The sequence below is a fragment of the Mus caroli genome, chromosome 15, assembly GCF_900094665.2.
Source record: "Mus caroli chromosome 15, CAROLI_EIJ_v1.1, whole genome shotgun sequence".
NCBI lineage: Eukaryota > Metazoa > Chordata > Mammalia > Rodentia > Muridae > Mus > Mus caroli.
In genome coordinates, this window is record NC_034584.1 from 76,373,167 (window position 1) to 76,398,888 (window position 25,722).

A 25,722-nucleotide genomic window follows, 5' to 3' on the forward strand; every position below is an offset into this window, starting at 1 on the left:
CTATGTAACTTAACACTGTCACATCTCAGCAGTCCCTTCTGGCCCTCCTTCCAGACGTTGGCATCTATGTATAAACATTATCAATTTGAGTGAAAAAGTGGGGGAAGGGTAAAGGCAAGAATTGGTGTCATTTCTGAGGTCAACAGGGCAGTCCTTCCACTGGGGTCAAATAGTCAAGTAAGAATAAGCAGGGAACGTGGATGCTCATGGGAAGGCTGCCTAGGTCCCTTACAGCCAGGAGATCTCATAGGGATGATTTAGAGTAAAATGCTTTATTGCACATTAGGACCCCAGCAAGCACAGTGAGTGAGATGTCATACATCCTCTTAGCGGGGCAAAGCACAGAGCTGGTAGGGGCATGGGGTTGTCAGAGCCCCAAAGACGCCATGGTCGCTGGGTTGGAGCTGTCCATCGGGCACTGAGATGCTAAAGCGCTGCAGGAGGCAGGTGAAGAAGAGGAAGAGCTCCATGCGGGCCAGGGGCTCACCCAGGCATGATCTGCGGCCTGTGGGTATTAGTGGGTTCAGTGAGCCAGGGGCCTGGCTTCACAATTCAAAGCATTCTGGGAAGAGGAAGGGAAGCCAGGCATCCCCCCAGGCACCTGCTGAGAATGGCATGAAGGCCTCATGCTTCACAAAGTGGCCCTGGGCATCCAGGAAGTGTTCAGGATGGAAGCAGAGGGGCCTCTCCCAGACAGTCTCATCCTTCAGCGCAGAGGACAGGTTGGTGATGAGGGTCGTCCCCTGGCAGAAGGCACATGGTGTGAGGTTGGACTGGGGTGGGGCTGACTAGACTCTGATCACCAAGCTCACATGCGTGGTCTCTACCTCACAGACTGGATCCTTTCATATAACCCTAGCCCTAGAGGCTTCTTACCTGTCATTAATACTATGACAGGGAGAAGTGACAAGTGACAGATGTCCACACTGTCACCTGTGTTTGTAGGTAGTGGCTGTTACAACCACTCCTGCCATATTTTACCTTGCTTGCCTTGAAGATTCTAGCGTACAGTTCCTGCTACTGTTTCTCTTCCCTTACTTACCCAGGAGAAGCTGGTTCTGTGGAGTTGAGAACTGGGTTGCCTAAATTCCAGTCCTGTCTTAAGTGGACAGCTCAGGCCACTAGCTAGCTGGCAACACCGACTAGACATTGGAGGGTCCCAGGCCTACCTTAGGGATAAGGAAGCCCTGTAGTTCAATGTCACGAGAAGTCTTGTGAGGCACACCAAGAGGGAGAATGTCTGCAAAGCGCTGCACCTCATGAATGACAGCATTGGTGTAGGGCATTCGAGCCTGGTCTGCCATCTCTGGACACTGCACCTGCCCTATGACTTCATCGATTTCCTGTTGTACTCGGCCTGGAAGGACAGCATCACTTCAGTTAAGGAGCCTCAGGGGGTGGTGCCCCTTGTCCCTCCACTACCTCTATGGTAAGGGCTGGGTCCATGGGAGAACGATAGCCATTGTCCTTGCTGGAGTGCTGGGAGCCACAAATGTCCTAAGTAAGTTTAAGGACTGTGCCTCTACCCTCCTCCTCCTCTCTTCCCAGTCCCGGCCAGGCTCACGCTGCACATCTGGATGCAGGATCATGAGCAGCAGGGCCCAGGACAGTGTGGTTGAGGTGGTCACCATCCCTGCAGAGAACAGGTCACCCACCACCGTGCGCAGGTTCTCATCATTGAAGCTGCTCTCAGGATTCCCCTTGGCCTGGGCCAGGCAGAAAGAATGGGCTCAGTAGGGAGAGGAAGTCCCACATGGCTTCCCATTGTCCCCGGGGCAGCCCAAGGTGTTGAGTCACTTGGTGATACACAGGACTCTACCCATCTTGCCTCACAGCTCACAGGACCTCAGCCCATAGCCCCTGGCCACATCTCTTGGAGCTGCCAATCACCTTCTCCACCTCAGCCAGGAAGGCATCAGTCAAATCTCGGGGTGGCTGGGTAGGGTCCCAGGTCGTCTTGTGTTCAGTCAGCAGCTTATCCAACATGGTAACAAAGGCCCTTTTCCCAGGGAAGACCTTGCCAACCAGCCCCGGGATGCGCAGGAGCATTGGGAACACATTCAGGAACTGTGTGAGAGGTAGAGAGGGACCAATAGAGGCCTGGCTGCTTCCTGGCTGTGCTCACTTGGAACAGCTCCGGGTCCCAGCCTCCTCCAGGGTAGATTAGTGACACAGTCCCTCCCTGCCAGCCTTTAGCCTTCCCATTTGCCCTGAGCTTCCAGAAGGGCTGTCATATTGTGGAAACAGATGTGTGTGGCTGCCACGCGGATGGGGAAGCACAGGCATCATTTTCGAGCACTTGACCCCAGCCTACCCCTCCCCTCCCACCGATGTTTGTCCATCTCCTCCCAGAATGCCCTTCTCCTGTCACTCCTGCATGTCCATTATTACCCCCGCCCCCGAGAGTCTCCACTGTATGAAGTTATCTGGGCACAGACACCCCCGAGCCCCACACCATGGGTAGGAATCCAGCTTCCTCTTTAAGAGTTTCCTTCAACAAGCCCAGTAGCCTGATGAAGTGTGGGTCATCGTACTCAAAGCGGCAGGCGTAGAGGAGGGACGCAATCACGTTACACACTGCTTTGTCCAATAGGGTGTTAGGGCTGAAAGGGCGTCCTGGGAGTAGAAATGTCAGTCAGGGTGTTGTCTGTCTATCTCCACCTACCTCCACCCACCAATCCACCACCTACCAGTATGGTCAGCAAAGGCGGCACAGAGGCATCTGGCCTCCTCAGTCACCCACTGCTCCAGTGACTTCTTCCCCAGGCCGAAGTGACGCATGGTGGACACAGAGAAGCGCCGCTGCTGACGCCAGGCAGGCCCATACCGTGCTAGGACTATACCTGGAGGGCCACATTTAGGCCTGAGACCTCGCCCTCTTTTCTGCTCCTTTGCTACTCTACCATGACTACAGCCCATCACTACTGTAAGATCCTCTGTCCACCCTTTAGCCATCTGCCTTTGCTGTCTTTTCTCTGTTCCTGTCCCCCCATCCCCCTGCCTCAATTAGGTCCCAGAGTGCCTCTAATCCCTGAACCCTCTCTAGTGCCCATTTGCCCACCACTCCCGCCACTGTCTGCATTTGCCTTGAGAGCGTGGTCCAAAGCCCAGCTGGTCATTGAAATGCAGCGGTGGCCGGTCAGCGGTGTCCTCGCTGTGTTTCAGCAGTGCCTCTCGCAGGGCCATCAGCCCATTTAGTACAACCACTGACTCAGAGGCCAGCTGTAGGCTGAACAGGTCCCCATAGCGACTCCGCAGCTGTAGGCAAGGAGAGTGCATTACCGGCAAGCCTGGATTCCTGCGCTTAGCTGTACTGGATAGGACTTGGCAGGGGAGACCCAGGGTGAGCCCCATAGAAGGATGACATCTGTTATGATTTGTCTGGGGAACCACCTTGGACTCTGTCAATCACCTCATCACAACCTTGCTAGTGTCTGTCACACATCTGCCAGCTGGTCCCACTAGCATCCCCATGTCTAGAGAAATTAAGGCTCACAGATGTAAGGGAGTCTGAGAATCTGAAACAGCAGAAGGATGGAGGCCAGCATTTCCCATCTCTCAGCTTTGATTTCCTGACAGAAATACCTGTTTAGGATCATGGCCTATCCACGCCCCCCCCCTTTTAAAAAAAGACTTAATGTATATGAATACATGGGTGCTATCTCCAGACACATCAGAAGAGGGAATTGAATTCCATTGCAGATGGTTATGAGTCACCATGTGGTTGCTGGGAATTGAACTCAGGACCTCTGGAAGTGCTCTTAACCTCTGGGCCATCTTTCCAGTGCCCCCTTCCACATTCTTAAAACATTTCCTTCTGGTGGAATGAAAAGGAACATGAAGCCTATATGACTTGATTTCCCTTTTAGTGTGTGTGTGTGTGATTTTTGTCTTAGCATGCAGCCAGGGCTGGCTTGGAATTTTATACATAGACCAAGCTGGTGCTGAATTCACAGAGATCTGCTGGCTTTTGCTTCCTTTGAATGCTGGGATTAAAGGTCTCCACGACTGCATTGGGCTTTTTCCTTTTAAAATGTTAGATTTCTTTCTTTCTTTCTTTTTCTTTTTCTTTTTGTTTTTCTTTTTCTTTTTTTTTTTTTTTTTTTTTTGTATTTTTTGAAACAGTTTCACTGTGTAGCATGGGCTGTCCTGGAACTCAGTATGTTAGATCAGACTGGTCTAGGGCTCAAAGAAATATGCCCGCCTCTGCCTCTTAAGTGCTGGGGTTAGAGGCACACACCTTCACAGCTGGCCTTGAAGTCTTTGGTTTAGAGATGGTTTAAGATGGAATTTATAACCTAGCTGCTTTAGCCTCCCAATTACAGGCATGCTGGAATCGGAAAGCAACCCCAGCACTACTGCTACCATCCTGTTAACTGCATCTCAAACTGGCTGCTAGGACCCATCCCACCTCCTAGCTGTTGCCTTTGAAAAATCCAGCGTGACCTTGGGTCCTGCACCACTCTCCTCACCGGGGAGCCTCTTAACCTGCTTTTCCGGGGGGGGGGGGGGGGGCAGCTCCCTGTCCCGCATGCAGTTTTACCACCACCCACTTGTGGTCACCATGGCTTCTCCTGCCCTCCAAAAATTCCCTTACCTTTTGGAAGCCTGCTGGCATATTCTGGAAGTCTATGTGCAGCAGGTTCCCAAGCACAGGCCACGGCATAGGGCCTGGAGGGTAGCGGGTAGTCCAGCGCTGGCGCCGGTGCATCAGGTCCACCAGAATCAGGAAGATGACCGTGAATATGGCTATGGGCCACAGTTCAGCCCCCGTCGGCAGTCTCATGGCTGCCCAGCTGCTCTTTGGGTTTCTTTGGAAACACTTCTGAATCCTAACTCCAGCTACCTAGGACGAAGGGACAACAAACAGTATTATCAGACCCTGGGAACTCACCTGGCCTGGCCTGGACTCTTGTAAAAGAAATGCTGCTGCCCTTTATCCTCTGCCTTAAGCCAAGCTGCTGCATTGACCACGCAGAGGGCAAGGAAGGGTCAAGGCAGGCCAGGAACAATGGCCTTAGAGGTCCCTCCCTCTAAGTCCTGTGTGTGTGTGCATTTTGCATCTCCCCAGGAGCAACATCTCTTCAGGAGGAATGATAGAAAATTGTAGGCCCCGGGCAATAGCTACTGATGATGTAGGGGATTAGAAAGTCATGATTAAGGGTTTGCCTCGCAGCAGGAGATTCAGTACTTGGATGTCTGTGACCTTATCTAGAGCCAGGTTCTCCACAGAATCAAGGAACACAGGTAATATGAACTGAACCATCAGATAAGCAGCATAGCTTGGCTGGCCTCTGGTGTGGTGTCTCCTACTCCCACAGGCCCAATTTCACTTTGCCACACGCTTCTTGTCAAACAGGATGGCTAAAAGCCAGCTCAGATGTGTCCCATACCCTTAAACTGCGAGCGGCTGGCAAATGCTAGCAATTGCGCACTGCCGCAGAAGGCTCCCAGGCCCTCTGGCTTATTTGATCATCAACATTTAAAGAGAAGACTCTAGGCTTTTCCTAGTGACCCAGACTGATCACTGTCTACTCCAGACCCACTAGAATGCAGATCCTAGCTCTCCAAACCATCTGCACAAGCCTGTGAGTCAGCAAGACTAACAGGAGCTTCTCATACTACTCTAACCTAAAAACTTCCCAGCCTCTGAGCTAGACTATGGCTGTCTGCAGCCAAGAAGCATTCCATTGGCGTGTTATGAAAACGCCTTTGTTTGTGGGCGAGGACCCAAACAGGAAAAAAGCATCCTTTGTTGAGTTACAATCAACATCGCTGAGTGGAAATCACAGTGCCATGGGGGGGGAGAGCTTGTCTCCCTCCCCATCCTGTCCCCACCCCTTCTCTCTTGTTTTCTAGACAGCTGCAATACTTGGCAACTTTGAAGAAGTTGGCTGCTTTCTTAGCTGGGAGAACCACGTCTGTATGGCTGTCTCTGTGGATGACAAGTAGGTACAGAGTATATATACACTGCACACAAATTTCATTCTCTATACCTCCAAATGATGAAGCTGTCTTTCTTAATTCACTTCTCACCCCCCCCCCAAATAATAACAGATCAGAATTCTTCTGAAAGTCAAATCAAGGTGACTCCTGTACTCTAGTCTACATATGTCACCTGCCTTGGCCTCTTTCTCTTTGAAGGGACCATTCAAACACAGGAAGTAGATCTGGCCTCAAGGGGATTAATGAATATATTACACACACACATACACACACACACACACACACACACATACACACACACATACGCACATACACACACACACACATACACACACACACACACATACACACACACACAGTTTTGACCAAGCACTCACACTCATGAAGCCTCCTTGCTATCGCAATGCCTGCTGCTGTACCACTCGACAGACAAACTGACAGACAGACAGACAGACAGACAGACAGACAGGGGGCTCATAGAGCTTATAAGTCTGAAACTCAAGAAAGTGACAAGAAATGTGTTTGGGAAGATGATCCGATATTGCCAAAAGGCTTTCACGAGAAAGGTAGGAATGTCGTTGGCCCTCTGAATGTGTTGCATGGTCTTCCATTGCTGTCGCTGTGTCTACAGGCAGAGACACGAGTGCAGAGCCCACAGCAAGCACGGCTTTTCCCCTGGCCTGACCATTTCTCTTCCTTCACCTTCCCAGGGTGGGAAGGTGCCTGCCTTGTCAGAGAGCTCCAGAGTGACAGTGGGGCTGCTTATAGGATCTGTCCACCCTCAATCTCGGTGGCATGGTCCCCAATCCTACTTTTTGACACTAGAGTGTTGCCCGTTAAGTTATAGGACAGGCAGTGAAGAGACCCAGCAGGGTCACAGGCTCATTGAGAACGGAGTGAGTGGCTTCCCGGAGTATGCAACCCTGCAGGAGTAGAGGGGAGCCAGGGGCTCCTTCTACTGGGCCGCACTATATTCCAATGCTCCTCCACCCCTTCCTTGCAAGAAGAGACTACATCTAGGAGAACTCTGATGGGGCAGTGAAGGGGCAGAAGCCTGTGCGTTGTCTTAGAAATAGGAACACTTCCTTTTTGACAATCTGTTTCCGAGAGCACAAGACACTTCCCAGCATAATCACTGAACAGGCTCTCTTCTGCCCACTTAGTAGGACCACAGTCTTCCGTTGAGTGCCTCCCCACCCCCTGCCAAGAGTTGTCTTCTCACAGCCTGTCAGGACACAGGCAGCCGCACAAACGGCTCAAGACGCTAACTGCCACATTCTCCCCACCGGTATCTTCTGTGAATAAAAAGATGACCCTGACCTTTGAACAGCATTTCTGACAGTGGAAACAAATCTCTTAGGACATGCCTCTTCTCTCCCCGCCAGACAGCTGGATAGGATGAGGGGTCGGTGGTTTGTAGCTGAGTAAAAACGTACTTGGACCCAACTGTCTTAAAGTCGTAACCTCTGATTCATCATCAGCATGAACTTTCGAACTGTGCCCTAGAGCTTAGAAATCACACATGGAACTGGCAGTCTCAAACCGGGCAAGCTATAGCAGTATAAAAGCCTAACACAGAGCACAGAAGCTGGTGACCCACTTTAGTCACTGTCAACACTTGGAAAACATTCCATTCACTTTCTCTTGAAACATTGTGTTCCATTAAGAATTACTCCAAAACCTTTTGTTCAGCTGCTCTGCCGTTCTCCTTGGGAGCCCCAAGGCAACTCTTTCTAGCTCCTTCAGACAGTCCCTTCAGGAAAAACCTCCGACCCTTCACACCCTCAGAGCTGGGGGGTGGGTGGGCAGTAACACTTTCAAAACTTCAGGGCTAGATACACACGGTAGATTACTTGTAAGCAGCAGGATTGCATCAAGTTCAAGGCCAGCCTGGGCTATGGTATGGAATCTGGCTTAAACCCACGAAACCAACAGCTGGGAAGGAAAGCAAATCTCTAGAACAGTCTGTTAGTTAACATAGGCAAGAACTGTAGGACTCTTGGTACGAGGAATGCTTGGCTGTTTACAGAGAGAATACTCCAGTGTCTGCTGCTGCCCTGACACCCACAAGAACTGGGTGGGCTGCTGGGTAGGGATAGCCATGATAGAGTACAAGCTATTAACTGTACATTCTAGTTGGTGATAGAAAAAAAAAAGGGAATTTCTACACTGAACATACAAAGAATTTCACTCCCTCTTTTTCTATCCTTCCTTCCTTCCTTCCTTCCTTCCTTCCTTCCTTCCTTCCTTCCTTCCTTCCTTCCTTCCTTCCTTCCTTCCTTCCTGTTTTGAGACAGAGTCTCACTATGTAGCTTTGGCTGTTTTGGAACTCACTATGTAGACATGTAGACCAGGCTGTCCTAGAAACTCACAGAGATCCTCCTGTTCCTGCTTCCCATGTGCTGGGATTTTGTGCCCAGCTCAGTGTAGATTTTTTTTTTTTCCTAATTAAATGGGGGTGGATCCTCTAAGCCAATCACTGACAACAACATCCCAGCTCCAGGGGGTGCAGCAGGGTTTGTGAGGTCCAGGGTCCACTCACCGTCTGCACCCTCTTTTCCCCACCTTCGCTGAGCCCCAAAGGGCAAGAAGAGAGGTCTTCGGAGAGAGGTCTGGTTTGCTTAGGTACCGCCTGTCCCTGATAAGGCTAGAATACACGCCAAAGGGCAGGTTATGCAAAGGTCCAGGGTCAGGCTCCACTCTGCTCACTATAGGACAGAGATTTTCAGCCCTGCGGCCTGGCTACAGACGGGTTCCCAGGCTCTGTGACTTCGGGGATGAGCCCTCCAAAACCTGCCCCCTATCAGACTCTAGGAGGTTCTAGCAACTTAGCCTCAGCTTGGGACAATCGAAAACAGTTTACCTTGGAGGTTCCCCTCTGCCCACTCCAGCCCCGCCCAGAGGGGAGGGACTGCTACGCTCCAGTGCCAAGATAGCCCCAGCTCAGGGGTTGGGGTGGGGGCGCCTTGCACCCCTTGTGCAGCGAATGGGCAGACCCGCAACCCTGCAACCCTGCAACCCTGCAATCCTCGCCTTTACCGGTGCGTTCTGAAACTCAGCCGAGGAGAGGCAAGAGGTGTCTGGAGCCTCGCAGGAACAGGAGGAGTAGGAGCTCAGAGGAAGAAGGGCAACTCAGGAGGATTCACTCTGAGGTGGAGGGGGAGTTGTGAGGAGCAGCAACTCTGAAGAGGAGGGCACATTCTGAGGGGGAGGAGGAAGAGGAGGAGGCGGGAGAGGAATGGGGGGGGGGGGGGGGGGGGGGGGGGGGGAGAGGAGGAGGCGGGGGAGGCGGGGAAGGAGGCGGAGCAACTCTGAGGAGGATGATACACTCTGGGGAGGAGGCTTCCACTCTGAGCATAAGGGGGACACTCTGAGGAGGCAGATCCACTCCCGGGAGGCGAGGCCGATCTGAGGAGGAGGAGGAGGAGGAGGAGGCCTTCCTGGGAGGAGGCACTGCAACGAGGAGGCGGGGCTCTGAGTAGGAGGCTTCAGCCCTGACAGGTCCAAGGTCAAAACCTTGCTATCTCCCCCAGCACTCAGAGAGTCCGCTGGGACTTAACTTGTGCTCCCAGAGGGATTAGGTACCACAGTGAGCCACAGATGGTTCTTGGGGACACTGAAGACAGAGGGAACGGCAGTGAGAATTTAAAAAGCAGTGTAGAGCGTTCACTCACCCTTTACACACAAGGGGATCATGCTGAGATTAAGAGTTAATTTCTCATTAGTGACCACAGAGACCAGAAGACAACAGGATAACACACGCACATCCTGGAGAACATCATCCACATTTTCTTTGTTAAGAATAAAAAAATATCTTTCGGGAATTAAGTAGTAAACAGGTCATTTCCAGATAAATGTAGAAGGTTATCGGTGTCAGTGGGCTTAGCATACACGGCGCGCAGTAGAGAGAGTTCTCCATGCTGAAATGAAGTGATGCTAGACAGTTAGTTAACTCACAGTCACAGAAGAAATGAGCACAGGGCACAGTAACAACGCAGTAAAAGTGTTGTTACAAAAAAGGGTTGTAAGGCCTTTCTTTTTGTTTGTATGCCTGAAAACCAATGCATAGAACACCGGTTACAAGTCTGTCTTCACGAGTATAAAACATATAAACATGCTATTTGTGGCAAAGATAGTATAGCGGGGAAGGGAGAGAGACTAGACGAGATGTCCTGTGTCTGTATACTCCAGAAGGTAACTTGTAATTCAAATAAGGTTTTTGTAAGTTTAAGGTGTTGGTTTATGCCTGGAAGCTCACTGGTCAGCTACATATTCCGGGGAATATGTAGTGTGGCAGTAACAGGAGACCCTGCCTTAACAAGGAGGGAGATGAGAACTGAATCCCAGATGTTGTTCTTTGACCTCTTTAGATGCGCTCTGTGGCATCTCCCCCAACTCTATGTACATACCCTAACAATGAGTTTTAAAAGATGCTGATTTAATCCCCAAAGTAAATAATGGGAATCAAATAAAATAAATCAAATAAAACAGAGATGAAAGGAGGGTCAAAGAGGAATACTAAGATACCACTTACACAAGAAGGGCAAGGGTGGGGGAGGGGAAGAGGAAAGGAATGCAGAAATAAAAAAGAAACAGAAGAGGTGATGTATAGCTGTGACAGGAACACTTGGATCAGCAGTGACTTGGGGGGTGACGGATTGGTTTCAGCTTACACGTCTAGGTCACAGTCCATCATAGGACAGTCATGGCAGGTCACAGTCCATCATAGGACAGTCATGGCAGGTCACAGTCCATCATAGGACAGTCATGACAGAAGCTGAAGCAGACACCACAGGGGATTGTAGCGTATTTTTGTAAATGTTGCTTTTTGCTTCCTATTTTTTCCTTTATATTCTTATCAATACTTTGTGAGTTCTTTTATCTGTCTCCTCACAATATGTTCTCTGGCTCAGCTCAGCTTCTCCTGGCTCAACAACTGTCACCAACTGTCTTCTCAGTCTGCTAGCCCGATTCACTTTCAACTGTCTCCTATTTTCACTCTTCAAAAATCTCTTCTCCTCTCTAGCCCTGTTCAGTTTTCTTTCTTCCTGCATCAACTGTCTTCTCTGACTCTACTCTTCTGTTTCCTGGACCTTACTTCTTCCTACTCCCCAATCCTAATACTCTCTCTCCCTCCTACAACTACTCTCTCTAGCTCCTTTCTCTCTGCTCTATTTTACTTGAAATCAAGCCTCCCATTCTGCCTAGCCACAATGGTAGCCACATGTCTTCCATTGTTTCTTTTTCCTTCAAACAGTCTGCCACATTAGGTGCCAAATGTAGCTTTTTGTAAATGCTTCTTTTTGTTCTTTAATTCTTTTTCTTTTATTCTTAACAGCTACTTTGTATGCTAGAAGATCCATTCTAAAATACCATCTTCCCTTTGCATAATGAGCCCACTAGGAGAATGAGTAGAAGCCAAATAACTAAAATATAGTCCAGTTTGGGATCTATGCAATCCAAATATGCATATTGGAGTCTCTTTTCTATTAAAGTTAACCCTTTCTCTTCTTTTGTTAACGTTCATGGACTGTCTAAGTCTGAGTCTCCTTGTAATGTTTGAAACAAATTACTTATGAGTAGTTAATCCAATGGTGGACTGTATCCAATTAACATCTCCCATTGATTTTTGAAAATCATTGAACTTGCAGCTGATCTCTTCTTATCTGTACCTTTTGTGGCTGACTTTTTGTTGACTTATTTCATAACCTAGATAATGGATAGAATCTCCTCTCTGTATTTTTACAGAAGCAATCTGCAAATTCCAACAAGATAAAATTCTTTTTGTTTCACCAAACATTTCCTCTAAGGTATCTGTGTCCAAGTCAGCCAATAAAACATCATCCATGTAGTGGTAAAGAACAGATTGAGGAAATTGACTATGAATTATTTCTAGCTGTTGTTGCACAAAATATTGACACAAAGTTGGACTATTTAACAGTCCTTTGAGTCCTATAAGAACTTTCCACTGATACCTTTTTGTAGGTTGTGCAGATAGACACTGTGAAGAAAAAAATTTTCCTTGCTCTTGCAAGGAGATAGTAAAAAAGCAGTCTTAAACCAATTATTATCATAGGCCATGCCTTAGGTGGTAAAGAAGGGAAAGGAATTCCAGGGTATAATGGACCCATTGGTTGGATTACTATATTCACCACTTTCAAATCTGTTGACACCCTCCATTTCCCCGATTTCTTTTTTTTTTATAACAAATATGGGGGAAGTCCCATGGGCTGGTAGACTCTTCTACATGTTGAGCCTCCAGCTGTTCTTGTAACAACTGCTCAAGTACCTCTAATTTTTTTTCTTTAGTTAAGGGCCACTGTTCTACACACACAAGCTTGTCGTCAACCATTTTATAGGTAGGTTGTTGGTATAATTTGTGCAGTCCCCCTCACCCCCTATAAATTTGGAAACTCAATCCCTGTTGCATCCTGATTTTGAACAAGCAGTGACACATTATGGGATTGTTCTGGATCACATTTTCAAATACCTTCCACTGAAGCATCTTCCATCTCATCCCTTATTTTAGGGATTGTCTTTGGTATTGAGGGCATATTAATCTCAGTTTCCCACTGCTGTAATAGATCTTGTCCCCATAATTTATGGGCATGTCAGCCACTTAAGGCCTTAACTTTCTTATTGGCCTTCTAGTTCCACACATTTTAAAAATGTTTTTAGAGCTTTACTGTAGAAATAAAGGGAGAAAGGAGAGAAGGTATAAAGAGAGAGGTCGGCCATGGCCACATGGGGGGGGAGGGAAGAGGGAAGGAGGGAGGGAGGGAGGGAGAGAGAGAGAGAGAGAGAGAGAGAGAGAGAGAGAGAGAGAGAGAGAGAGAGAAGGAGGACTAGAGAGAAGGAGGGCTTAAAGAGCTAGTTCCACACATTTAAGCCATCACACACATTGTTATATCTGAGATAACTTTCCAGTTCCTAGAAACTGGGTGTAAATCTTTTGAAGTGGCCATTCTGAATTCTAAGATTTTTTTTTTTTGAAATGATAGGTACATTAGCTCCTGTATCCACCAAACCTTCTATTTCAGTGTCATTCACTTGTAACTTTAATTTTGGCCTCTGATTATTAAGAATTGTTTCCCAGAACACATGATTTCCAGTGTTTACTGGTCTTTCTACTAGAGCAGCTATGCCTTTGATAGAAGGAAGCAGTAACAGCTGAGCAATTCTAACACCTGTGTTAAATTGTATCTCTCTCTCTCTCAACATAAGCAAGTATTTTAATTTACCTTTTGAAATCTTCATATACAATTCCTGGATGTTCAATAAATCCTTGGGAAGTCAAACTGCTCTTTCCCAAGACCATTGCTACTATCCCTGAGGGCAAAGGACCATAAACTCCAGTAGATATTTTATAACTTATAACTTTTGGGGGATGGTGTAAGATATTAAACTATGGCCAAGTCTAGAGCATCATTGCCTTTAGACACGGACACATGGGTCCATGAAGACATTGAATGTAGATGCATTGCCACATCATCTGCACACTCCTAGAAGCCCAGACCTTTTTTCTGATTTATATTTTGAAATACCATTGCCCTTAGAGATGCCTTGTTCACAATTTTGTTTCAAATGTCCCACAATTAAAGCAGTAGGCCCTTTGATATCAAAGACTTCTAGCTATAACTTGACCTATATTAGCATGTTATGCGTTAGAACCATGCATGATATATGAATGATATAGAATGATATGAACGATATAGAATGAATGATATATTCATATTCTTTATCCATTCATCTATGGGCAGTTCCCATGCCTTCAGTGGTCTTATGACTTTTTTACATTCTGCATTTACATTCTCAAATGCTAGGGTCACTATCAACACCTATCTTGAATTAGGGTCTGATATGGTCTTATTTATTGCTGAGATAAATCTTTGTAAAAAAATCAGTGAAGGCTTCTCCAAAGCCTTGTATAATTTTTGTAAATTATGTGGATTTCTTTCCTGGCTCCTCAACTTTGTATCAAGCTTTTAAAGCTGATAAATGAAATTTTTCTATGATTGCATCTTCAAATTGGACCTGTTCTTGTATATCAGCATAATAACCTTCAACTATCAACTGGTCCACCACTATATAAATTCCCCTTACTCTATTGTGCTGTTTCAAACTCCTGGCTTCTTCTCTTTACCATGACAACCACTGCAATTGAGGACCAGCCTCTAGTATAGCTGTTACCAGTTCCTTCCAGTATTCGAGTGCAGAATAATTCTACTTTGAGTAGCCCAGTTATTTAGAGAGTGTTTCACATAGGGTGAGTGCATCCTGTAAGACATCATTGCCTCATTAACTACTTTAGGTCCTTCATTTCTATAGGATACCATACTCCTTCATCATAACCATGTATATTATCCTGACTAGCAAGCATATGCTGGATAAGTACTGGGAATGCTGTTGGTGATTTTTCTGACCAAGGACTGCCTGTCCTCCAAAGGTGCTGTAGGTTTAACTCTGTTTACTTAAAAAAGCTGTCTCATCTGATCATCCTTATGCTTTTTCACTTCTTGGCTGCCCTTTGACACAGTTTCTTCCCCTCTTTCTACCTGGGGAAAACTCTCTCTTTCAGACTCATTCATTGGGGATGAACCTATTTGTTCTCCCTTTTCTTGGTATTCTTCCTTTCTTTGCCCAAGCTTCTCTATTTCCACCGGTATTTTTTCCATTTACTCGGACAGTCTTTTCTCTAATTCTGCCTGTATTTTCCAATTGCTTAGACAGTGTTTATAAACAGAATAGCCAAAACCAAAAAAATGAGGAAAGAGAAAGAGAGGGAGGGAGGGAGGGAGGGAGAGAGAGAGGGAGAGGGAGAGGGAGAGGGAGAGGGAGAGAGAGAGAGAGAGAGAGAGAGAGAGAGAATCCTGCTGCTAAAAACCATATAGGTAATGTCCAATATCAGCTTCAACAAACTCCCTGTCAGCTTTTTGAAACAAAGTATCGATCCCTTCTTTTCCTGTTGTTTGCTCTACCCACACAGGATAGTTACCCTCCAAACATTTGGAGGGTAGGGTGAGAAGAATAAAAACAGGACAACATGTAGAACCAAATACACCCTTACCGGAAAAAGCCACACACTAAAGGCTAGGGATGTGGCTCAGAGGTAGAGAACTTCCCTAGGATGCAACTGACTCCAATCCAAACATTAGCACAGCAAAAATTAAAATTAGAAAAAAAAAAACCTAGATGTACACTGGTGAGGGAGGGAGGGAGCTTTCTGGCCAACACCTGTACCAATGGAAGGTGTCTGATGCCAAGCCTACATGGAGTTCATAGGAAAGCACTTGTTTAGTGTGCTTGAGCCAGGTTCAAAGATGTCACTATTAGGATTTTTGTTCCAATTGGCTAAAAGCATACCTTCATTAGTCACTCAGGGCAGTGGGTCTTTGACCACTTGATGGTCAGAGGTGCCAGGTTGAACCTATATGGTGAGTCCACACAGGAACATAGGTAAGATAGAGGAAGACACCTGACATGGACTTCTGGTCCCTATGAGCAAATATATATGTGAACTCCCACAAATAAACATGTACAGACATGGACACACCAAACACATATGCGTGTGTGTGCACATGCATACGTACACACACACACACACACACACACACACACACACACACACACACAGGCATACACATGTGCACACAGGAGTTTAAGGATGCCCAAAGAGGTAATTATAAATCCATGATCACACCAGCATTGTTAATACTGGCTAAAGGAGGGAATGCAAGAATCCAATGACAGATGAGTGGATTAAAAAAAAAAGAAGAAAAGGAAAAAAAGAACACAAAATATGATCTTCATTTTGTGGAACCCCCCCCCAGGGGATGCTTAAAATAACCCCAGAAACAAATAAAAATAAAGGTTTTTTTTTTTAAAGATTTACTACCGTTTAATTTATGTGTGCATGTGCAAGTGTGTGTATGTGACATTTGTATGGGTGCCTATTGCCCTGTGAGGCCAGAGGATGCTGGATTCCCATGGAGCTACTTTTGCCTTTGAGTCTTCAGTGTATGTATAAGATGTAACTTGGGGCTTCTGGAAGAGCAGTAAGAATGCTTAACTTCTGAGCAAATCTCCCCAGCCACTATAAGCTTTAAAAATATATATACACACTATGATGTTTATTTTATAAATCAGGGGCATCAAGAGATTAATAGCAATAACAAATGAGAGTTGTAAGAAACAAGATACTTCCATGAAAGTTTTGTGAATGAGGAGCCCTTCTCTCAGATATTTCATGATTATCTACTGTAATTGAAAGAGAAAGACCAGTGTATTCTGGGTGAGCAGCATTCATTCCTACAGTTCAACTATAAAGAGTTGGTGTGATAGCTGGGCAGTGGTGGCACACGTCTTTAATCCCAGCAGTTGGGAGGCAGAGGCAGGCAGATTTCTGAGTTCAAGGTCAGCCTGGTCTACAGAGTGAGTTCCAGGACAGCCAGGGCTACACAGAGAAACCCTGTCTCAAAAAACCAAACCAAACCAAACCAAACAAAAAGTTAGTGTGATAGTGTGACAGCAGCTGAACATGAAGGAGCCTTAAAGGTTTAAGTCAGTCACAGAAAGATAGTGCATAATTGCGCTCTATCAAGTCACAGAAACAGAAGGCAGAATGATGTGTGCTGGAGTTGTGCAGAGGAGAGAAAGGGGAGCTACTGTCCTGGAGTGCAGAGCACCATTTACTAGGTGAAGTGACTTGGGGAGGGGTTGCAGTAGTGGCTGCACACTGGGAATGACTTGCAGCCCCGAGCTGTAAGAGAGGATGACCTGGGAGTGACTCACTGGAGCTCGCTGCCTGAGCATAGATAGGCCTTGGGGTCCCCCACACCAGGAGAAATAAAATGTTAATGCTGGTGAATATTAGTGATGCTGACCAAAATAAAACAAAAAAGATGCTCAGACACACTCATCAATCTGCCTGGTATGGCAAGGAGTGTGGCCAGGGCTGAAGAGCAACCTCAGCTTGGGGAATTCTGTCCTACACAGTCCAGGACATGGTCCTGTCAGGCTGTGAGACCTTGACTGAGAGCCTGGGACATGCTGACAGCAGTGTCTCCTTACAGCTGGGGCTGAGGGCCATGTGGCATCGCTGACACCAGCAACAGGGATTTAGGCAAGTGGTCCATGGTTATCTGGGTGTGACTTGGAGTGTGTGGAGACCGGTCAGCCATGTGGGTGCTCCATCTCTCTGGCACCCACCAAGTCATGGACAGTGAGGCTCACTGAAGATCCCTGTGAGCAATGTCCTCAGCTTGAGTCACACTGGTGACTGGGAATCTCATCCTCTCACACATCTGACAGACAGGTGGGAGTGTGCCAAACTCCCTGAGCTCTGCTGTTACTTTGCTTGCTGCTCCTTGAATTCTCTGTCATTCCTGTGTGGTCAACACTGTGAGGACAGCAGCCTTCCTGTCCCTGGGAGAATTTCCAGTCACCCATGACACCACAGGGTGCTGAAGACCACAATGTCATGTCTCCAGACAGGAGCAGTGCTGACTCTTAGTGGAATCCTGCTACACCTGTCTCAGAGACCACTGATGAGTCTCAGGGGATGACACAGGGTCAGAAGTCACTCTTGAACACAACCTACATTTTTGTTCTCTTTCTTCCTCCTCCTTTACCCCCTCCCTCCTTCCTTTCTTCTTTGTGCATCCTCTTCGTAGCTCTGCTTTAGTTTGACCAGGAAGAATCTCCTGGTTGTATAGCCCAGGCTGACCTAAGCCTTGCTGTATATATATCCCAGGATAGCACCACACACACCATCCTCCTGATTTGGGCTCCCAAGTGCTGAAACTGCAGCCCCATAATAATGGTCCAGGCTCAGAACATACTTTGATCACGGCAGTCAAGTTGGCCCTTGAGGAGGGATGAGGCAGGCGGGAAGGTTGGTTGGAGACTATTGTCCGAGGACTCACCAAGAGAGGGCTGGGGTTGAAGCAGAAAACAGCAGCAACCACAAATCTGGTTTATTTTGCATGGCTCAGCCTGTCCTGCCTAGCATGTCTGGAATTAGTGTCCTTGCTCACGCATCACAGCACAGAGCTGGTAGGGGGAAGGGGCAACTGGAATAGCATGGACTCTATGGTTGCTGGGCTGGGGCTGTCCATCGGGCACTGAGAAGCTAAAGCGCTGCAGGAGGCAGGTGAAGAAGAGGAAGAGCTCCATGCGGGCCAGGGGCTCACCCAGGCATGCTCTGTGTCCTGTGTGTGGAAGAGGGCTCAGTTAGTCTGGGACCTGATTGGTGCTCCACCCTCCAAGGCACCCTGAGAAAAGGCAGGCAGCCAAGTAGAAAGTAGACTGCAGTCACCTGCTGAGAATGGCATGAAGGCCTCATGCTTTACAAAGTGGCCCTGGGCATCCAGGAAGTGTTCAGGATAGAAGCGAAGGGGCTTCTCACAGACAGTCTCATCCTTCAGCACGGAGGACAGGTTGGGGATGAGGGTCGTCCCCTGGCCGAAGGCACATAGTTTGAACATGGACTGGGGTGGGACTGCCTAGACACTGGTCACCAGGATAACAGGCAAAACTTCTCTGCACACACTGGATTCTCTTAATTCAACCTCAACCCCTGAGCCTCTGAGCACTTTGCAGGGCCCTGTAAAGATCAACCGTTGGTTGACCTGCCCAGCAACCATCCCTGTGTGCAATGCTCTATAAAGTGCCCTTTGGCCATTTTCTTTCACATTTCTCTTTCTTGAGTACTCTAAAAGGCTGCAGCATGCGTGAACTCTGTTTTTTTTTTTTTTTTTTTTTTGAGCACATTAGAAATAGGACGTGGTGGTGTTGGTGTCTTCTGCCCTTGTGGGATAGTGATCATGATGAAGTAGTAACAGGCCCAGGCCTACCTTGGGGATGAGGAAGTCTTGCACTTCAATGTCACGACTTGTGATGCGTGGCAAAGACAGTGGAGCAATGTCCCCAAAGCGCTGCACCTCATGAATGACAGCATTGGTGTAGGGCATGCGAGCCTGGTCTGCCATTTCTGGATGCCGCACCTGCCCTATGACTGCATCGATTTCCTGTTGGACTCTGCCTGGAGGGACAGCATCCTCTCAGTGAAACAGTCACAGGGGACTTCCCTGTCTTACAACCATGGTAAGGGCTGAGGCAATGTGAGAAACAAGAGTGAGTGGCACTGGAGTCTGGTTTGAGTTAGCACTGGGTGCCACAAGAATCTCAAGTCACTGGGGATTGTGCCTCTACCTCCCTCCCAACCCTACCAGGCTCACACTGCACATCTGGATGCAGGATCATGAGCAGCAGGGCCCAGGACAGTGTGGTTGAAGTGGTCACCATCCCTGCAGTAAACAGGTCACCCACCACCATGCGCAGGTTCTCATCATTGAAGCTGCTCTCAGGATTCCCCTTGGCCTGGGCCACAAAAAAAGATGGGCTCAAGCCGGACGTGGTGGCACACACCTTTAATCCCAGCACTTGGGAGGCAGAGGCAGGTGAATTTCTGAGTTCGAGGCCAGTCTGGTCTACAGAGTGAGTTCCAGGACACCCAGAGCTATACAGAGAAACCCTGTCTTGAAAAAAACAAAACAAAAAAAAAAACCAAACAACAAAAAGGATGGGCTCAGTAGGGAGAGGAAGTACTGCATGGCCTCCCATTGTCCCCAGGACAGCCCAGGTGCTGAGTTACTTGGTGATACACAAAACCCTACACATCAGACCTCACAGATCACAGATTTCAGTCCACAGTCCCTGGCTACATCTCTTGGAGCTGCCAGTCACCTTCTCTATCTCTGCCAGGAAGGCATCAGCCAAATTTCGGGGTGGCTGGTCAGGGTCCCAGGTGGTCCTATTCTCAGTCAACAGGTTATCCAGTATGGCCATGAAGGACTTCTGACTTTGGAAGACCATGTCAGCCAGTCCTGGGATGCGCAGGAATATTGGGAACGCATTAAGTACCTGTGAGAGACACAAAGGAAATCTCAGAGGTTCCTCTTCACGAAATGTACTATTAGTGAATCATGATCATGTATGGTGCTTATGAGCCACAGTGTTTGGAAGCAAATGATAGGACAGTGTGTGGAGTCAATTGTCTCTATCCCACATGAGTCTCAGACATCAAACTGGGGTTGGCTAGCTTGCTTGGCGAGCTCCTTACCCACTCACCATTTGACTGGCTCCTCGGTGCTAGTGATGCTCGGTATCCACCTGGACCAGGCTCAGTTACCATCTTCCTCCACAATGGAACCAGAGCCTGTTTGTCCCTACCTGTCCTCTGCCTCCTCTTCAGTTGTTAAATTTGCAAGAGACACTTAAAGGCTCTCTCAGCCCTAGGTGAACAAAGGAATATTCTACCCCAACTATAACCACAGGTTTTATGTCTTCCATGCAAACAGAAGGCCCAGGTTCTCTCCCTTTCCAGAAGTCCTGATCTTGGTCCACTTCTCCCCTCATGTCCTCGACCAGATGTCAACAGGCATATCCTCCTGCAGTTGACCCCCAGAAGGTCTCTCTCACAGCCTTGGCACATAGCTTCCCTCAGGGAAGACGGACTGCACAGAAGTGTCTCTGTAGGCTGCCCTGAACCTCCTACCCCAGGAATGAAGCCAGAGATTTCTGTGAAACATTCTTTCAGCACTTTTAGCATCCTGATGAGGTAAGGGTCTTCATATTCAAAGCGACGGGCAAAAATGAGAGATGCAATCACATTGCACACAGCGTTGTTCAGCATGGTGTTGGGATTGATGGGCCGCCCTGGGAGTGGAGATGGAGTGGAGATGCAAGCAAGTCAATGGACTGCCCATGTCTCCCTGTGCCCAACTACATCCCTCACCCATCACCCACCAGCCTGGGCGGTGAAGGCATCACAGAGGTGTCTGGCCTCCTTGGTCACCCAGTCCTCCAGTGATTTCTTGCCCAGGCCGAAGTTGCGCAGGGTAGACACAGAGAATCGCCTCTGCTCCCGCCACTCGGGTCCGTAGGGTGCAAGAATCACACCTGCAGACACATTGGTGTGTAACCAAGAACACCCAGCTCTGCTGTCTCCTGCTCTCATCAATTCTCCTCTCCTCTGTGTTCTGTCCTGGCCAATAGCCTCTTAAAACCTTGCTATCACAATCCAGTGCATGCCTTCTGGGTAGTCCTCCTGGATTTCAATGACTCTTCCGTGAATTGCTTGACCACATTCCCACCCACATTCATAACCTGTGCTTCCTCTGCTTATTCCCACATGTCTGAACCCAAATCCACCCTCCACACAGCCCTTTACCTTGGGATCCAGGCTTCACACCCAGGTACTCAAAGATGGGCACTGTAGGGCGGTTAGCAGTATCCTCTCCACAGGTCAACAGCACTTCCTTCATTGCCTTCAGTCCATTGATCACAACCATGGGCTTCCAGGCCATCTGCAGGCTGAACACGTCACCATAGCGGTTTTGAAGCTGAAGTAGAGGGGCAGGAAACATAGAAAATGGAGGTGCCCACAGATCATAAGACAAGGCTTACTTCCCAAACATTGTTGTCTTAGTCAGGGTTTCTATTCTTGGACCAATATCATGATCAAGAAGCAAGTTGGAGAGGAAACGTTTTATTCAGCTTACACTTCCATGTTGCTGTTCATCACCAAAAACATCAGATCTGGAACTCAAGTAGGTCAGGAAACAGGAGGACATGGCGGGATGTTACTTACTGTTTTGCTTCCCCTAGCTTGCTCAGCTTGCTCTCTTATAGAACCCAAGATTATCAGCCCAGCCCACCCACCATAATGAACCCACCCCGCCTCATCACTATTTGGGAAAACACCTTACAGCTGGATCTCATGGAGGAATTTTCTTAAGGAAGCTCTTTGTCTGTCATAACTCCATCTTTTGTCAAGTTGCTCCACAAACCAGCCAGTACAACTGTGAAAGTGAGTGTGCACAGGCAGTTTCTGGGTGTTTATGTGAATATTTGTGTATGGTTACCCATGCATGTTTGTATATGTGAAAGTGAGTGTGTGTGTGCATAGGTGTATGTATGTCCATATGTATGTGTGTACATGTACATTAGTGTGTGTCTTGCTTGTTATTGAGACTTGCTCCTCATGTATCCTGGGAAAATGCTCCTCACTGAGCTTCATCCCCATCCTGGTGAGGCTGCCTACCACTGCGGTGTCTTATCTTTTAAGTTCAGCAAAGGAATCACAGTAGATGTGACTCCCCAGTGGTGACCTTGTCAGATCCAGAAAACTGTCCTGATTTCTTTAGCATGTCAACATTCATGAAGAGACTCTGGCTTCTCGAGATGGGCATTGAGGCCAGAGAGCACACAGCAGCAAGAGATTCAGGCAGCCACAGTCACTCTCTCCACTCAGTGTCCTAAATGACATTTTTGGTAGACATCACAGCAGGCCAAGACCTTGTTTTTGACAGGGCCATAATGGACCTTTGTCCTCTATGGCTGCTGCCCTGTCCAAACTGACTAAACCCTGTTGTCACATCCTGCTTCACCTCTTGGAATTTGTCTTCTAAAATTTTGCTCTAGGAAATCCCAGTGGCTGCTACCAAAACATTTCTCTGCCTGTCCCCTCTTGGAGGTCTAGATCCCTGTCTGACCTGTGGCCTAAGACCTAGTATGTGCCACTGCAGATACCATTACTTCAGTTACCATCTATCACTATGTCACTCACCTTGTACAAGCTGTATGGCATGTTATCTAGGTCCACCTGCAGCAGGTTACCCAGCACAGGCCATGGCACAGGGCCTGGTGGATAACGAGAAGTCCAACGCTGGCGCCGGTGCATCAGGTCCAGCAGTAATATGAAGATGACTGTGAATATGGCCACAGACCACAGGCCAGCTCCAGTCAGCAGCTCCATGGCTGCCCCACTGCTGCCCAGGCTTCCCAGAGGCCAATGGACAACACTCAAAACAACACCTAGGATCAGACAGCCCCAAGCTTGGATCCTGTCACCTTATAAAGGAGTGCCAGGGTTGCCCTTTGTCCTCTGTGTGCAGCCCCAATCCTGTGTTTTTTTTGGCCCGGGATAGGGAGGACCCAATGATGTTCAGTTCCTTCCAGGAGCTGAGCATGCTGATTCTGCTGGGCTGAACATGGTAGGCAGCTGTCTAGTGGACCCCTCTTCAAGATGGATGATCTGATTACTGTGTGCAGGAAATTCATCTGGTATGCTACCCATGCAAATCTTTGAGGGCTTGAAGATGTTGCCTCAGAGAGGAATGAGACCTCCTAGATCTTCATGGAGCACTTTATTGACAGGACATGGGGCTTGACTGCCATCCTGTGAATGGCTTCTGTGCATGTTTGAGCAGTGGGAGGATGTTTCCTGCAATTGAGGGAAAGAGGCTGGAGCCCCTATGGGCAAAAGAAGGACAGATGGGGAGGGAAGCTGGAATCCTTGCTTGTGAGTAGTGCAAAGGCATATAGAGCCCCTCTGGTAAAGTGAAAGTTATTGGTGGGAAGGCAGCTAGACCTTCTGTTGATTAGTGAGTGCCTGTGGGGAAGGCATCTGGAGCATTGCCATCTTCAGTACAGGTCTGTGGTCATTCAGGTGATCAGGCACCAAGACTTACAACATGAGATTTCTCAGACCCAGTCTGGGGATGCTGAGAAATGATCTGAGTATCTTGCTGGCCATAGTTGTTACAGGGACTTGTCATATGCTGGCCTCTGTCTCTTATTCACCCTTTTTTTCTTGGTGGGTCAATCTCACCTGGGAACAGTTTTTCACATGGAGGTAGGTAAGGCAGTTTCCTTCCTCTTGCCAGAGGCCTGTGGTCAGGGTGAGAATTCATGAGGAAAACAAAAAGATGACTCCCGAGCCTTCTAATAAATGGCTATTGTGTGATGGGCACTGCTGGACACATGGCACAATGCAGGTCCCATACACTAGGGTCTTAAGAGGCTTAGTCCCTGTCCTTGCTGGGGATTCAGACCTCTGAAGATCAAAGGCTCAGAATTCCTTGTGGAATCCAGGCAGGCTCTTTCTATTACAGCTTCACCATGGTGGAAGGGAGGCTTGAGTTGAATGGAGACACATCATGCAGCTCCATAGCAAGGACTACACACAGGTCTCCTCTCTGCTGAATGTGCCCCCCTGCACTGACCACCTGTGTGTCACTGGAGCCTGTTGGTGACTCCATGCTTATTGCTGGCCTGAAGCCTCTAAGTCTGTTTCTCCTCTTCCTGTCCATGTTCTTTGGCCCAGCCCAACCCAGTACTATTGAATGGCACCATAGTTGGAACAGAGACAAATGTCTTTCTCAATCTCCAAGTAGGCCTGAAAGGACACCTGCCTGGGAGGCAGGACACCATCATAGGACATGGTCAGAAAGGGAATTCGGGAGACAACCTGCTGAGGTCACTGTCAGATTCAGGCTGCTGGGTTTCTTCTGGTTCATCCCAGGACCCTTCCAGGGTGACTTTTGGTGCCTGATGCTTAAACCTGTATGTCAGGGCTGGGACAACATATTCAGCTCTCATTTCTTCCTGTCTGTGTCATCCATGACATTATCTAAGAGAAACAGTTGTGCTGACTGGGTGCTGGCCCCAGTGGGGGATGAGATGACTCAGGCTGGATTTCCCCGTATCAGATAAGTGAGCCCTCATGAGGGAAGTGCACAGAGAGGTGAGGGATGTCACTCACTCTATGTTGTACTGGGTTTCCTCTCTATGTTTGACTCTTGGGAGAGGACTATATGGTCTTCTTACCTTGTGCCTGCTGCATCCTTCCTTTTGTTCTTTGTCCATGTCTTCTCAGCCACGTGAACAACAGTGATCCTACAGGATCATGCGACTTTAGGGGGACTGGGGTCTGCATATTCATCTGAGCAGCACAGGTCTGCCATGTCCACAACAGGATGCTGGGACTGAGTCCTTGGCCATCAAGCATTGCTGTACTGGGACAGCGATACTCCCAGGTTTGCCATTTTCTGCACACATGTCAACAGATACTTGATTGCTGTCCTTTGGACTGCACTGGAAGAGGTCAGATGCAACCTGGGCACATTTCTCCTGAACTCTGTCCTATGCACTGTTTGTTCTCTTTATTGCCTTTGATCTGCCTTATTTTGTTGAAGTGAGGACCAGCATCGAGTCTCAGGGCCATGTCCAGGTCTTCCTTCTTTCCCTAGGCATCCTGGGTCATGGGATATGACTCATTGGGTGATTGTGATTCTTGAGGGCAGCCTTTGGAAAGTTTAGTTTGGGCAAAGGATGGATGAGGTTGCCTAGGGTTGGCTCAACCTTGGATGGTTACTCAACCCCTCATGGTGTGAGTCCCCAGTTGGGACTCTGATCTGTTAGCATGGGCTGGTACCTATGGAAATTCAAACCACAGAATCAATGTTTGAGCTGCATATTTGATAGGTAACTAAATGGAGGAATTGTGAATATTTTGACTGAATATCCAAGATAAACAATGAGAAAATAGTTACAAGAAATGAAAGAAAAGGCATGGAAAGTACAGTATTGAACCATCAGGTCCCAGACGCAGACTGACCATGAAGAGAAAAGTGTCTTTCTTCGATTCAAGGGCCATGATTCCAACCATCCACAAGAATCGTAGCAGGACTGCATTGGTTTGTAGATCTTTAAAGCTCCTCTTCTTAGTAGGAGAGAACGTTTTGAGACATGGTGTACTGGCTAGTTTTGTGTCAACTTGACGCAGCTGGAGTTATCACAGAAAAAGGAGCTTCAGTTGAGGAAATGCCTCCAAGAGATCCAACTGTAAGGCATTTTCTCAATTAGTGATCAAGGGGGAAAGGCCCCTTGTGGGTGGGACCATCTCTGGGCTGGTAATCTTGGTTCTATAAG

At 47.9% G+C, this 25,722-nt stretch overlaps 2 protein-coding genes across 9 annotated transcripts; both read right to left on the bottom strand.

Moving 5' to 3' along the window:
- Nucleotides 1-253: 253 nt before the first annotated feature.
- On the bottom strand, nt 254-9,164 carry LOC110310283 (cytochrome P450 2D4). 7 transcript variants are annotated; one of them, XM_021183090.2, is made up of 11 exons: nt 8,986-9,164; nt 8,489-8,593; nt 4,598-4,842; nt 3,087-3,258; nt 2,691-2,843; nt 2,456-2,616; nt 1,891-2,067; nt 1,565-1,706; nt 1,170-1,357; nt 602-743; nt 254-505 (listed from the first exon to the last, which is right to left on the bottom strand). In XM_021183090.2, the coding sequence occupies exons 3-11, from the start codon at nt 4,784-4,786 to the stop codon at nt 327-329; spliced, it is 1,503 nt and encodes a 500-aa protein (XP_021038749.1). In that variant the 5' UTR covers nt 4,787-4,842; nt 8,489-8,593; nt 8,986-9,164; the 3' UTR covers nt 254-326. The 7 variants fall into 7 exon arrangements, with proteins under 7 accessions (XP_021038749.1, XP_021038745.1, XP_021038751.1 ...); XM_021183086.2 differs by having other exon boundaries at nt 4,598-4,846; XM_021183092.2 differs by having other exon boundaries at nt 4,598-4,846; nt 8,980-9,078.
- An 8,722-nt stretch (nt 9,165-17,886) lies between these two features.
- On the bottom strand, nt 17,887-22,858 carry LOC110310542 (cytochrome P450 2D11). 2 transcript variants are annotated; one of them, XM_021183588.2, is made up of 9 exons: nt 22,577-22,858; nt 21,179-21,350; nt 20,755-20,907; nt 20,504-20,664; nt 19,693-19,869; nt 19,176-19,326; nt 18,801-18,988; nt 18,263-18,404; nt 17,887-18,155 (listed from the first exon to the last, which is right to left on the bottom strand). In XM_021183588.2, the coding sequence occupies exons 1-9, from the start codon at nt 22,763-22,765 to the stop codon at nt 17,965-17,967; spliced, it is 1,524 nt and encodes a 507-aa protein (XP_021039247.1). In that variant the 5' UTR covers nt 22,766-22,858; the 3' UTR covers nt 17,887-17,964. The 2 variants fall into 2 exon arrangements, with proteins under 2 accessions (XP_021039247.1, XP_021039248.1); XM_021183589.2 differs by having other exon boundaries at nt 19,185-19,326; nt 22,577-22,857.
- Nucleotides 22,859-25,722: the final 2,864 nt, after the last annotated feature.

Bases quoted from the DNA above. Each gene is read 5' to 3' on its own strand.
- LOC110310542 (XM_021183588.2), bottom strand. From the start codon at position 22,765: ATGGAGCTGCTGACTGGAGCTGGCCTGTGGTCTGTGGCCATATTCACA. The intron at 20,908-21,178 runs GTAAAGGGCTGT...ATGTGTCTGCAG, and splicing joins TGTGAAGCCTGGATCCCAAG to GTGTGATTCTTGCACCCTAC. The intron at 19,327-19,692 runs GTGACTGGCAGC...TTTGTGGCCCAG, and splicing joins TCCTGGCAGAGATAGAGAAG to GCCAAGGGGAATCCTGAGAG.
- LOC110310283 (XM_021183091.2), bottom strand. From the start codon at position 4,786: ATGAGACTGCCGACGGGGGCTGAACTGTGGCCCATAGCCATATTCACG. The intron at 744-1,169 runs GTAGGCCTGGGA...GCCTTCTGCCAG, and splicing joins AGGGCTTCCTTATCCCTAAG to GGGACGACCCTCATCACCAA. The intron at 506-601 runs GTGCCTGGGGGG...TAATACCCACAG, and splicing joins CTTCATGCCATTCTCAGCAG to GCCGCAGATCATGCCTGGGT.